We start from the raw sequence: 14,295 nt of genomic DNA on the forward strand, positions 1-14,295 counted from the left end.
ACTGCATGGAGCAGAAGGTAAAATCAGTTATCCTTTCAGCTTTCTCCCAGCGGGATGATTTTTATTTCCACGCACCCCTTGCCGCACCCCTTCCTTACCTAAATCCCTACGCAGACCCCCAGTCTCTGACCACAGCCTGGGGCAGCTGCAGAAGGGGCAAAGAGGAGCCTTCCAGATCTGCTTCTGCCTCTCCACTGCCAATGGCGCCAGCTGCTTCCTCGCCTTGCCACCAGCAGTCGGGAGGCCAGCCATCTGCCCCCTGGGTGCCCAGAGGAGGCCAGGGCTTCAAGAGTGGCTAGGGGCCCCGGCCAGGGAGCGGTTGGACCTACAGATCAGCGCACTTCGGCCAGGGGGCGGTTGGACCTACAGATCTGCGCACTCCGGCGTTAGGGTGCAGACCTGCTGGCAGGCTAGGGGCAGGCCTAGAACTGCCCAGCGGCGCAGCGGCCTGGCGTCCTGGGTTCGAATTTCCACGGTTACCACCTCATGAAAACAAGGCGTCTCGGGTCCCACCGACAGGGGCCATGCCCGGGGCGCGCAGCCTCGGGCGCTAGCCTTGTTCCTGAAGTCTGTTTCCTCCTGGGGCCTCGGTCTGACGCCCTCAGTCAGCGCTTCGCAGGAAGCCGACTCCCAAACCCGGGCAGGGGGTGTGGGCCGAGGGCGAAACCCCGCCCCCAGGGGTCCCTGATCTTTGCCCCGGCCCTGGGCTCGGCGCCTCTCGGAGAGGCATCAGCAGGCCGGTGGCGTTGCCTTTGTGTGTTTCCCTTCGAGGTGCCGGAGACCCCACAGCCGTCCGCCCGCGTCCCTTCGCGGCCCTCGGCCCCTCCTCTCGGCGTCCCCAGCCCCCCTGCTCAGCTCCGCTTGCCAGTTCAGGGATTGCTGGTTCGCTTCCCGCGGCGCCAGGAGGAGGGGCAAAGGCCGGCAGCCCCCTCCCCCGTGCGCGGCGCAGGAGCTGAGCCCAGCCCGGGGGACCCGCCGCCGCCGGTCATGTGGGCCGGACTGCTTCTTCGGGCCGCCTGTGTCGCGCTTCTGCTGCCGGGGGCCCCAACCCGAGGCTACACCGGGAGAAAGCCGCCCGGGCACTTCGCCGCCGAGAGGTAAGCGCCCCGAGCTCCTCCCCGCCCCCTCGCCCGGGAGAGCGCTACCCGCGTGCAGCCGAGAGGCGCGGAGGGGCGCCCAGGAGCCACAGGCAGCCACGGGTCGGGGCTTCCTCTGGGGTGCTATCAGCGCGGGCATAGCTCGGGGACGGGACAAAGAGACAGCAACTTGTGCCTCTGGGCGGGTGCTCATCGTGCGCCCCTGGCTGGGGCTGTCCTGACTGGGACCTGGGGGGACGGAGGTCCAGGCGCTGGGTGACTCCTAATGTGCCCTGGAGCGCGGACCTCTGGAGAGGGGAGCCTAGGACGTGCCATCTGGTATCCGGACTGTCTGGCTCACCCCGCAGCGTGCCCATGGCTCTGCCTGGGCAGCGCCTGGCCTCCCCCGCTGCGCGGGGCTTTCCCTGGGTCTTGGCCCTAAGAACGTCGTGTACCTTGGAACCGCCGGGGTCTCTGGGTCACCTTTCGTTTTCTGTTCGTGCGTGCTTGCGCGCGCGGCGGGGCGGGGGAGGGGGGGTGCATTCCCCTCCGCTGTCTTTCGCGATGGATGCCGCCCTCCGCACGTGCTTTCCCCAGGGCTGCGGCGGGGCGGTGAGCGTGTGTGCGTGATGCTCGGAGCTAGGGAACACGGTGTCAGCGGGCGGCCTGGCCTGCGGCCACGTCCTCCGGGGGGCGCGCAGCGGGGGCGGCCTGGCCAAGCTTGCAGCTCGCACGTGTGTTCCACAGCCACAGCCAGTTCCTGCTCAGATCCGGCCCCGGCGCCGCGGCGTTCCACAGGCTCCCACCACCTGTCCCTCTGTCACCAGCACTAAGAGGCTCCTTGGGACGCTCTGGCGGGTGCTCGGTCCCGGCTCACCTGAGAGTTCGACTCCATCAGCCTCCCTGGGCACCCTTTTATCTGCCGCCTTGGTGGCACTGCCTGTCAGTTTCTGAGAGTCCCAAGGCTCCGCTCATTCTCCTGTCCCCTCCTTGTCAAGCTGCTGCCATAATCACAGCAGCAAGGGGGTGGGTGAGACTTCACTGCCAGCTCCCGCCAGCAGGAGGGCCCCCCTTTCTTCTGTGATGACCTCAGAGAGGGAAAAAGGCCCCAGGGACAGCTTTCCTCAGACTTTTCTATGCTGCCATGGTGCCCTGAGCTTCCCTTTCCGGAATACTTGTCACATTTTGGCACAGATTCTTCTCCCCAAGAACGCGATAAGTTTGCCTTGTCCCATGTCCCCAGTGCCTGGTGCGGTGCGCAGCGCAGAGTGGGTGCTTTACAGAGTGCCTACCTCACAGCATCACCTTCCCTCAGCTCTCAACACTGGTGGGACGCCGTTGGGAAGGGGTTTCTTGTCCCTTTTCTGTTGCGGTGGGGTTGGAAGCTCAAACCAGGCTGGATTTCATCACCCTCTGTCCAGTCCATGACTGGAGCTGGTTGCAGTTGTCCTCTCTGTCCCCCTCGAGGCCTGCAGTTGTGCTGTTTTCCCTGCTGGAACACCCTCTCCCTTCCTCTTTTTTTTTTTTTTTTTTTTTTTTTTTTTTTTTTTTTTTTGAGACGGAGTCTCGCTCTGTAGCCCGGGCTGGAGTGCAGGAGTGCAGTGGCCGGATCTCAGCTCACTGCAAGCTCCGCCTCCTGGGTTTACGCCATTCTCCTGCCTCAGGCTCCCGAGTAGCTGGGACTACAGGCGCCCGCCACCTCGCCCGGCTAGTTTTTTTTAGTATTTTTTAGTAGAGACGGGGTTTCACGGTGTTAGCCAGGATGGTCTCGATCTCCTGACCTTGTGATCCACCCGTCTCGGCCTCCCAAAGTGCTGGGATTACAGGCTTGAGCCACCGCGCCCGGCCTCCCTTCCTCTTCTTTTGCGGGCTGCCCTACGTGTTTTTTTTTTGAGACAGAATCTTACTCTGTCACCCAGGCTGGCGTGCAATGGCTTGATCTCGGCTCACTGCAAGCTCCGCCTCCCGGGTTCAAGCGATTCTCCTGCCTCAGCCTCCCAAGTAGCTGGGATTACAGGCATGCGCCACCATGCCCGGCTAATTTTGTATTTTTAGTAGAGATGAGGTTTCTCCATGTTGGTCAGGCTGGTCTTGAACTCCTGACCTCAGGTGATCTGTCCACCTCAGCCTCCCAAAATGCGGGGATTACAAGCGTAAGCCACCATACCCGGACTGTATTTTTTTTTTTTTAGTGGAGACAGGGTTTTGCCGGATTGACCAGGCTGGTCTCAAACTTCTGACCTCAAGTTATCTGCCTGCCTTGGCCTCCCAAAGTTTTCTCTCTGACCTCAGCCTAGATGCTGCCCTTCCAGGAAACCCCCCTGACCCTCCTCAGGGCTCCACAGCCCATTCATCACTCTATGCTGTTATCATCTGGCTCCTAGTCTGCCCTATGTTCCTTGAAGGTGGGGGCAGTAGCTTGTTTATGGCTGTATGGTCACGCCTCACTTAGCACCCAGCACCAGTTGGATGCATCTGGCTTCCCACCCTTTCTGGACCTCATTCCTGGTTGAACAGACCCCCACTGCCTCCAGTTTTGGGTGGCTCACTGATGACCCCACACCCACCCCAGAGATGTCACCCTTCTCAACCTTTCCCTCGACAGCCATTTATTGAACACCCACTATATGCCAGGCACTGCTCTAGGTGCTTGGGTAAACAGATAAGAAACCCTTGTCATCAGGGAGTTGTAGGGGAGACAATGAATTAATAAATTAAAAACTAATCTAATGTCCCAGGAAGTAAATGTTGTGGAGAATAAAGCAAAGTAAGGGTCGACAAGGAAGGCCTCTCTGAGAAGGTGCCTTGGGCAGAGATCTGGGTGAAGGGGGAGAGGGAGCCCAGTGTGTGTCTGAGGAAGAATCTTTCTTTCTTTTTTTTTGAGATGGTCTGGCTCTGTCACCTAGACTGGAGGGCAGTGGTGCCAACTTGGCTTGCTGCAACCCCTGCCTCACAGGCTCAAGCCATTCTTCCACCTCAGCCTCCCAAGTAGCTGACCCTACAGGTGTGTGTCACCATGCCCAGCTAGTTTTTGTGTTTTTGGTAGAGATGAGGTTTCGCCATGTTGCCCAGACTGGTCTCAAACTCCTGGGCTCAAAATGATCATCCTGCTTCGGCTTCCCAAAGTGCTGGGATTATGGGCCATGAGCCACCGCACCCGGCTTTAAGAACCTTTCTTAAAGCAGGAACTGTAAGTGCAAAGGTCCTGAGGCAGCCACCCCTGGGGCTCCTCATCCATTGCACAGCCTTTCTTCAGCTCTGAGGCCCCTCTCCTGGCCACTCTGCTCTGTGTTCATGTGGCAGATATCTGTAGGAGGCCAGTATCTATTGTCTCACATTTGTCTGTCTTGCCTCCAGGAGAGACTGTCTGGGTCATTTTTCTGGAGAACTGTTCGTTGATTGACTTACAGACTGGCTGGGAGACTTTCCTGTTGACCAGTGTCTCCCTTAGTATAGAATGAGGAAAGTGCTCTCTCTTCTCTTGCAGACGCAGGCTGGGGCCCCACGTCTGCCTCTCTGGGTTCGGGAGTGGTTGCTGCCCTGGCTGGGCGCCCTCTATGGGTGGTGGACACTGCACCCTGCGTAAGTGCTTGTCCCTGTGCCCCAAGCCTTCTCCTCCAGCAGTGTGTGTTGCCAGCCCTCAGTCCCCGGTCCGAGGGGCAGACGGGGGTCCCCAGTCCCTTGTCTCTCACCTGCACTTCTCCTCTCAGCCCTCTGCTCCTTCGGCTGTGGGAGTGGCATCTGCATCGCTCCCAACGTCTGCTCCTGCCAGGATGGAGAGCAAGGGGCCACCTGCCCAGGTAACTGGGGATGGGCAGTGGTTGATGGGAACAGATGAATGAGCATTGAGGTTATGTGCTGGGCAGTGAGCACTTGAGATGGGTCCTGGCATCTCAGCTTCAGACAACTCTATTAGGTAGACATTTTGTGCCCATTTTATAGATGAAGAAACTGAGACACAGAAGTTATTGTCTTGCCCCGGGTCACACAGCTGGTAAATGGCAGAGCTGGATTTAAACCCAGGCCTGTTTGCCTTCAGAGCTACCCTCCCAACAGAATTCAGGAGGATCCTGGTGAGGTGGGGGTGGCTGGGACTGCCACAGGATGCATGCTCACCCATGCGATGCCTGCTCTAGAAACCCATGGACCATGTGGGGAGTATGGCTGTGACCTTACCTGCAACCACGGCGGCTGTCAGGAGGTGGCCCGAGTGTGCCCCGTGGGCTTCTCGATGACGGAGACAGCTGTTGGCATCAGGTGTACAGGTGAGACCTCTGGGAGTGCTGGGGGAGGGGGACAGCGGGAATTATATCTCCTCCCCATCCTGCCAGGATGGTCTCCAGTGTATTGCAAGAGCTAGGCTGAGCCAAGATAGGCTCTGATGTATCAGAGTGGGCAGAGAGACACAAAAACAAGAGAAATGTGTCACTTCTGTTATTTTACAAATATTTATTGAGCACTTCTTAGGGGCAGGAACTGAGCTAGGGACTGCAGTTACGGGAGCCACAGTCAGTCCCTGTTAGGGAGTTCTTTTTGTTTTTGTTTTTGTTTTTTTTGAGACGGAGTTTCGCTCTTTTGCCCAGGCTGGAGTGCAGTAGCGTGGTCTCAGCTCACTGCAGCTTCCACCTCCTGGGTTCAAACAGTTCTCCTGCCTCGGCCTCCCGAGTAGCTGGGATTACAGGCGAGTGCAACCATACCCAGCTAATTTTTGTATTTTTAGTAGAGATGGGGTTTTGCCATGTTAGCCAGGTGGTCTCGAACTCCTGACCTTGTTATCCGCCCACCTCGGCCTCCCAAAGTGGTGGGATTACAGGCGTGAGCCACCGCACCCAGCCCCTGTTAGGCAGTTTCTGAATATGAGGAAGGAAGACAAGTAATAGGACAAGAACAGCCCAATTGTCATGGGGACCTTAACTGGGAAGGGCAAGGTGCCAGGGTCCACAGAGAGGCATGGAACCCAGAGTCGGTAGGGTTGGCCAGGGAAGCCTTCTTGGGAAAATATCATCTGAAAGATGAGGGAAGCTAAACTCAATAATTATTTTGTGAATGTATTATTTGTTTATGATTTTTAAAACGTTTCTATGGACAAAATCTGTTACCTTCCCCAGAAACAGCCACTGTGACCAGTTTCTTGCCAATCTTTCCAGAGCGACAAAAGCCTTTTTGGAGTTTTAACTTGGTAAAATAATGTTTCTCCCCTGAATAGAAAATCAACAGATAGTTCATTGTAGAACATTTGGAAAGTAAGAGGAGAAAGATGAAAATAAGCATTCTCTGGAAGTCCCCACCCAGAGATATTTGTTACTAAAATCAAGTTTTTTTTTCCTGCCCTTTTCCCTGGGTGTGTCTGTGTTTGTGTGTGTATATGTATGTTAAGCATGCATAGATGTATGCTTTAGAAAATTGGGGTTATATCTTACCTGTAGTTTTTATTATTTTTCCTATCTTATTTTATGTTGTAGGTATCACTAACAATTTCTTGCAACATAATTTTTTTTTTTCCGCTGAGCTCGGTGGCTCACGCCTGTAATCCCAGCACTTTGGGAGGCTGAGGCGGGTGGATTACTTGAGTTCAGGAGTTCAAGACCAGCCTGGCCAACATGGTGAAACCCTGTCTCTACTAAAAACACAAAAACTAGCCGGTGTGGTGGTGCATGCCTGTAATCCCAGCTACTCAGGAGGCTGAGGCAGGAGAATTGCATGAACCCAGAAGATGGAGGTTGCAGTGAGCCAAGATCGTGCCACTGCACTCTGGCCTGGGTGACAGAGCAAGACTCTGTCTCAAAAAAAAAAAAATTATTTTTAGCAGTTACATATGTGGTTGCTGTAACTAAAATAAGTATTTGTCTGTTGTTCCTTCTTTAAGAGGTTTGCAGTGTTTCACCACTATAAATAATGCTACCATAAAGAGGCTGCTTGTCGGCTTCTCTGATTATTTCCCAGAAGGACGCTATTGGGTCCGAGGGTCTCACTAAAGGTGTCTTGGAGTTCCTTGCTTGTTGTAGCATCTCCTCCAGATAGGAAAAACAATGGAAGCAATTGATCTGCTCCCGAATACCTTTCACCTTGGGGCACTTTCTGCACGTACTTCTTATTTCTGAGGCAAACGGAATCAAGGAGAAGCCAGAGAACAATGTCAGGAGCACTTGCAGGACAGGGTGGCACTGACTGTAGCCACGAGACATCCCAGTGGAATGGGGTTAGTCAGGGTGGGTTTCTTAGCAATGTTGAGCATGGTCTTGACTGTCCAGCTGTTAGAAACAGTGGGTAGATGCTGGGTAGAAGGCTAACTAGGGAATAAGGAGAGTGGGGGTGTCCCATGGGCTTGGGGGCCACAGTGGGGAGACTCACTACACAGTGAGTGCAGACTGAGTAGACTGAGCTGAGCCCTTAGGTCTTCAGAAGCTGCTGCAGATCTTTGGCAGGGAAGGGATCGCATGCAGCATGATTTGGGGAGGTCTGTCTCCCAGCTCCTATCATCCCTCAGATCAGAACATCTCACTAGGCTCGCCTTCCTAAAGTACTACTTGGATTTAGTCACCACAACTTAGTCTCATCTTTTTTTTTTGAGACAGAGTCTCGCTCTGTCGCTAGGCTGGAGTGCAGTGGTGTGATCTCAGCTCACCGCAACTCTGACTCCCTGGTTCAGTGATTCTTGTGCCTCAGCCTCCCAAGTAGCTGGGATTACAGGCACGTGCCACCACGCCCAGCTAATTTTTGTATTTTTGGTAGAGACGGGGTTTCACCATGTTGACCAGGGTAGTCTCGATCTCCTGACCTCGTGATCCGCCCACCTTGGCCGCCCAAAGTGCTGGGATTACAGGCGTGAGCCACTGTACCTGGCCATAGTCTCCTCTTAATTCACATCTTCAGTCCTGTCTCCTGCTGCTTCGAAAGGAACCCAAGCTTCAACCAGTCTGGGCCTCAGGACAGTTTGAAAGGAGCCCAGCTGCTGCCTGGAAGCACATCAGACCCTTTCTTCACCTGGGCAGTCCCTCCCCCGATAATCCTGGTCCTCTCAGCCAGTCGCTCTTCCACGGCATGCCTGCTGGGGCCAGTCTGTCCCTGGTGAGGCATATATCACCCCAGCAGGCACTGTTCTCCCTTGGGTGTGTGTCTTGGCTCCTGTGTTATCAGACTGTGAACATCTGGAGTCAGCGCTGTGTCTTACTCACATTTGCGTCCTCAACAGCCCCATTCTGGGTCTGCAGCACACAGTTGGCACTCAGTGAACCTTTAAGAGAATGACTGTGTTGATTATTTAATCAGCCTCCCTGTCCACTGCCCTCTGCCCTTTTGAGGGCCCTTTAGGGCTGCCCTGCAGGCAGGGCCATTGGAAACAGTTGGGTCCATCTTCTCTCCTCATCTGATCTCCATGGGCTAAAGGGGGCCCCAGTCCCTTGGCCTCTTCCTTCCTGGGGTTTCCTCATAGCTAGTGACCTTCCTGGTGTCTGCTCTTTCTTCCTGGGGTGCAGGTGGGGATTCCACGCTGCTGAGGGCAGGCTTGGTGTGGGCTCAGGGTCCTTGTGGGGTTGATTTGTTCCTGAGTCACAGTCATGTTCAGATAGGGCCGTGTAAGGCTGCTTTCTTTTCTTTTTCTTTTTTTTCTTGAGACGGAGTTTCGCTCTTGTTGCCCAGGCTGGAGTGCAATGGTGCAATCTTGGCTCACCGCAATCTCCACCTCCTGGGTTCAAGCGATTCTCCTGCCTCAGCCTCCCAAGTAGCTGGGATTACAAGCATGCACCACCATGCTTGGCTAATTTTGTATTTTTAGTAGAGACGGGGTTTCTCCATGTTGGTCAGGCTGGTCTTGAACTCCTTACTCTGGTGATCTGCCTGCCTCAGCCTCCCAAAGTGCTGGGATTATAGGCATGAGCCACAGTGCCCGGCCTGCAAGGGTGCTTTCTTCCCAGACACTGACGAATGTGTAAGTTCCCTTGCGAGGACCACTGTGTAAACACGTGCTTTCTCTCTTTCCAGACATTGACGAATGTGTAAGCTCCTCTTGCGAGGGCCACTGTGTGAACACGGAAGGCGGGTTTGTGTGTGAGTGTGGGCCGGGCATGCAGCTGTCTGCCGACCGCCACAGCTGCCAAGGTGAGCTGCAGAGAAGGAACGGCTGCTCTGGGAGGGGTAATGGGGATGCCACATTGAACACTCAGCCCTGCCATGCCCAGCACAGTGTGCTCTGTGCGCCACTGGATTGAACCTTCACCACCGGCTTCTGAGGGAGATGCTGATATGGTTCCTGTTTGACTGATGTGGAGACTGAGGCTTGCCCAAGGCCAAGTCATTAGTAAGAGGTGGAGTCAGAGTTTGAATCCCAGCACATCTAACAGTTGGAACCGACTGCTACTGGCCAGGCAGGATGGCTCACATCTGTAATCCTTGCACTTTGGGAGGCCGAGGCGGGAGGATCACCTGAGGTCAGGAGTTCGAGACCAGCCTGTTGGCCACACGGTGAAACCTCATCTCTACTACAAATACAAAAATTAGCCAGGTATGGTGGCGAGCGCCTGTAATCCTAGCTACTCAGGAGGCTGAGGCAGGAAAATTGCTTGAACCCATCTGGCGGGGGTTGCAGTGAGCTGAGATTGCACCACTGCACTCCAGCCTGGATGACAGAGTGAGACTTCTTCTCAGAAAACAAAGTACCTGCTGCTGCTGTTGCAGGATAAAGGGATGGTGATGGAAGAGAGGTCATGAGGAGAGCCAGGGCAGAGTGGGCCAACCAACCTGGGGAAGGAGGCCACTGAGCAGAGGGAGGGCCAGGAGAGACTCGAGCTATGAGACCAGAGGAGCCATGGGAGGGGCATACCAGGATGGGGTCATTCACTGACTTCATTCATCAGTTTCACCTGCCCCAGTGCTGGCCCAGGCTCTGGAGCTACCCCGGGGAGGGGGATCCCCCAAGTCTGGTGGGGAGCGGAAGAACAAGGTTAGGATGAGGGATAAGTGTTGGGGAAACCCAGGGAAGAGAAGGAATCCTTCTTCAGTTTGCGGGATGAGAGATCTTATAATTATTACTCATTCTTTTAAAATGCCTTTTATTTACGCGTTATGGAAGAAAAGAATCTCACAAGGCGGATAATCGTGAGCTCCCCTGAATCTTACATTATTATTTTCTTTCTTTTTTTTTTTTTTTTNTGGTGATCCACCCGTCTTGGCCTCCCCACGTGCTGGGATTACAGGCTTGAGCCACCGCGCCCGGCCTATTATTTTCTTTGTGGTTGACATTTTCATAAATTATAAGAAAAAATTTAAAAGCCATTGTGCTAGCCCAGGCCCTCTTTCCCACTGCTTCCCTCTGCTCTCCCTGGAGAATAGCCTGCATGTCTTAGTCTGCTCGGGCGGCCATCATAAAATTCCATAGGCTGGGCCGGGCGCGGTGGCTCACGCCTATAATCCCAGCACTTTGGGAGGCGGAGACGGGCGGATCACGAGGTCAGGAGATCGAGACCATCTGGCTAACACGGTGAAACCCCGTCTCTACTAAAATACAAAAAAAATTAGCCGGGCGTGGTGGCGGGCGCCTGTAGTCCCAGCTACATGGGAGGCTGAGGCAGGAGAATGGCGTGAACCTGGGAGGCGGAGCTTGCAGTGAGCTGAGATCCCACCACTGCACTCCAGCCTGGGTGACAGAGCCAGACTCTGTCTCAAAAAAAAAAAAAAAAAAAACAAAATTCCACAGGCTGGGGGCCTATACCACAGACATCGATTCTCATAGTTCTAGAGGTTGCAAAGTCCAAGATTAAGGCACCGGCTAATTCAGTTTCTGGTGAGGGCTCTTACTGGCTTTCAGAAGGTAGTCTTCTTGCTGTGTCCTCACTTGGAGAGAGAGCTCTCCGGTATCTCTTCTTCTTTTTCTTCTTTTTTTTTTTTTTTTTTTGTGGCATGGAGGAGGACAGAGGACATTCCCTCTGTCACCCAGGAGTGCAGTGATGCAATCTCAGTTCACTGCAACCTCCACCTCCTGGGTTCAAGTGATTCTCCAATCCTCCCAAATAGCTAGGGTTACAGGTGCGCGCCACCATGCCTGGCTAATTTTTGTATTTTTAGTAGAGATGGGGTTTCACCATGTTGGCCAGGCTGGTCTCCAACTCCTGACCTCAAATGATCTGCCTGCCTCAACCTCCCAAAGTGCTGGAATTACAGGTGTGAGCCACCCAGCTAGGCGTCTCGTGTCTCTTCTTACAAGGACACTAATCCCATCAAGAGGGCACACCCTCATGACCTCATGTAACCCTAATTATCTTCTTATCTACTTATCTTTGTATCTTCCAAATGCCATTACATTGGTGGTCAGGGCTTCAACACGATTTTTGAGGGGACAGAGTTTAGTCCATAGCACACAGGTATTGGTCTGCTGTGTGCCCTGACTGCCCTTTCCCATGACGTGTACGTACATACACCGGCACTTACAGAGATACGATGTTGCTAAACTCTCGGGTCCTGGGTCCTGGACTAAGCACTTTACATGCGTTTTCTCCTTTCGCCCTCAAAATTACCCAGTGAAGTTGGTATTATTTATCTCCATTTTATTGATAGGAACACTGAGGCTTAAGGGAATTGTTACTTGCTTAAGATCACATTAGTGCTAAGGTTTTTTTTCTTTTTTTCTTTTTTGTAGAGATGGGGTCTTGCTGTGTTGCCCAGGCTAGTCTCCAATTCCTGGCCTTAAGCTGTCCTTCCCCCTTTGGCCACCAAAGGGCTGGGATTCCAGGCATGAGCCAGCTACTGCGCCCAGCCAGAGTTGGGATTTGAACCTAGTCATTCCTTTGCTTGTTCCCCCGACCCCCGCCCAATGTTGGTCTTGAAGATCTTTCCACATCAGGGTAAACAGACTTGCCTTGTTCCTTTTAACTGCTGACTCTGCAGTGCAAATATTTCATAGTTTACTAACTCTTCTCTTATTGATGAACGTGGAGATTATTTCCAGTTTTTCACAATTTCAAACAGCACTAGGGAACTTTTACAGAGGAGGTTCCACTGAAGCTGAGTTTTGAAGTATGACTAGGAGTTTTCCAGCCAGACAAGAGAGAAAGGCATTCCAGGCAGACAGAGAATGTGGGCAAAAGGGGAGCACCAAAAGAGCATGGTGCATTTGGAAGATGGCAAGAATTTAAGCCAGTGGCCAGGTGCAGTGGCTCATGCCTGTAATCCCAGCACTTTGGGAGGCCAAGGCAGGTGGATCACCTGAGGTCAGGAGTTTGAGGCCAGCCTGACCAACATGGTGAAGCCCCATCTCTACTAAAAATACAGAATTACCCAGGCGTGGTGGCACGTGCCTGTAATCCCAACTACTTGCGAGGCTGAGGCAGGAGAACTGCTTGAACCCAGGAGATGGAGACTGCAGTGAGCTGAGATTGTGCCATTGTACTCCAGCCTGGGCAAAAAGAGCGACACTCTGTCTCAAACAACAACAACAACAACAAACAAACAATAAAAGAATTTAAGCCAGAGTGAAGGTCAGGGGCAAGGAAGGAGGTGGGCAAGGCAACCAGGACTATGTTCAAAGGTGTCGTGAGCTGTGGGGCGGCATTGGTGTCTTACCCTAAGATGAGGTCTGTGACCCGTGGGAGCAGCGGAGGGGTTTTGAGCAGGGAGGGCCCTGATTAGAAGTGCCCTTTGGTCAGAACATCCTGGAGCTGTGCAGAGGATGACTTGAAGGAACCTAGGTAGAGACAGAGAGACACACTGGAGGCTGTGGCTATTCTCCAGACTAGAGATGAATGTGGCCAGGCTAAGGGGTAGCAGTGAGGATGAGAGACATGGGCTGGTCCAGAGAGTATTTAGGACTGGATGTGGGCAGTGCAGAAGAGTGGCAGCTAAGGTGATTTCCCACAGCCCTGTGTGGGATAGGAGATGGAGATGAGAGAGGAAGAGGGGACCACATGTTTCCAAAGTTGTGTTGGGGAAATGAACCCCAGTCTTGTCCCTTTTCCTGCCAGACACTGACGAATGCCTAGGGACTCCCTGTCAGCAGAGATGTAAAAACAGCATTGGCAGCTACAAGTGTTCCTGTCGAACTGGCTTCCACCTTCATGGCAACCGGCACTCCTGTGTAGGTAAGGCGGGGAGGACGCTGTGGTCTGCACACTTAGGCTGCCAATCAGGAAGATGGAGAGGGAGCCCAGGGACCCGGGAAGGTTAACAATCAGATCTTCTGGTCCTCTGGAGCCTGAAGGGGTTTGAGCCTTTGCTCAGAGCCTGCCTGTCCCTGGGGTTGGCGTGGCTCTGCAATGAAGACCCTGTCTTGGACTTTCCCTGGCCATTTGCCACTTTCATCCTGTTATGTTTCTCTTCCGCTCCTCTCCCAGATACACCCCAAGGATTCCTCTCTGCTCACCCATTTTCTTGGCTGCCTTTGCTCCCCTTGGTAAATAAAGCACGTTATGTCTTGGTTCCTCTGGTTTAGAAGGAGACCCTGTTTTCTCAGCCCATTAGCAGAAATTTCCAGAAAGGGATTGGCATGTTTGGTTTGAGCTTGGCTCATGGGCTGAAGGTGGGGTCCCATGGGCCTGAAAAAAGACCTTGTTTTAGCGGAGTTAGGTATTTGTCCCGAAGCCTACCTTGAGCAGCTCAGTGAGTTTTGAGACTTTTTTCGGAAAGAAAAACGGGAGGGTGGAAGGTTTGGAGATGAGCTTCTCAGCGGGATTTATCCCCACCAGGCAGCAATTAATTACCGCTGCGTAGTGCTGGGGCTGAGTCTCTGATACTCGCATGAAATGCCTGCTGTATATGTGAACCTATCAACAAGACTAGCACTAGATTTCAGCCCCGCTCCCAACTGCCTGAGTCACATCCCGCACCTTGGGCAGGGATGGACCCTGTAAGAACGTGGCAGGGAAACTCCCCAAGTCTTTTGAGCTAAGGGATGGGCGGAAGAAGGGCTCGGTACCCCAAACAAAGCAGCTGTCCGCAGCGAGGCTCTCCCGCAGATGTAAACGAGTGTCGGAGGCCATTGGAGAGGCGAATCTGTCACCATTCCTGCCACAACACCGTGGGCAGCTTCCTATGCACATGCCGACCTGGCTTCAGGCTCCGAGCTGACCGCGTGTCCTGTGAAGGTGAGGCCCCTCCCCTCCCCTCCCCTCCCCTCCCCTCCCCTTTCCTTTCCTTCTTTTTTGAGTTTCGCTCTGTCACCCAGGCTGGAGTGTAGGGGTGCGATGTCATCTCACTGCAAGCTCCGCCTCCCTGATTCAAGCGATTCTCCTGC

The 14,295-nt window shown here is 53.8% G+C and overlaps 1 protein-coding gene across 1 annotated transcript in view; it reads left to right on the forward strand.

Annotated features, from left to right (window-relative positions):
- Positions 1 to 609: 609 nt before the first annotated feature.
- The window catches only part of VWCE (von Willebrand factor C and EGF domains), a 46,976-nt gene continuing 33,290 nt past the window's right edge, over positions 610 to 14,295 (forward strand). The window contains exons 1-7 of the mRNA XM_017878479.1: positions 610 to 1,097; positions 4,564 to 4,658; positions 4,787 to 4,876; positions 5,213 to 5,341; positions 9,057 to 9,173; positions 13,028 to 13,144; positions 14,018 to 14,146. Of these exons, the coding sequence (XP_017733968.1) occupies positions 988 to 1,097; positions 4,564 to 4,658; positions 4,787 to 4,876; positions 5,213 to 5,341; positions 9,057 to 9,173; positions 13,028 to 13,144; positions 14,018 to 14,146 (787 nt within the window). The 5' untranslated portion in view covers positions 610 to 987. The remainder of the gene's footprint in view (positions 1,098 to 4,563; positions 4,659 to 4,786; positions 4,877 to 5,212; positions 5,342 to 9,056; positions 9,174 to 13,027; positions 13,145 to 14,017; positions 14,147 to 14,295) is intronic.

The sequence above is a fragment of the Rhinopithecus bieti genome, unplaced genomic scaffold, assembly GCF_001698545.2.
Source record: "Rhinopithecus bieti isolate Rb0 unplaced genomic scaffold, ASM169854v2 scaffold_11488, whole genome shotgun sequence".
Lineage (NCBI taxonomy): Eukaryota > Metazoa > Chordata > Mammalia > Primates > Cercopithecidae > Rhinopithecus > Rhinopithecus bieti.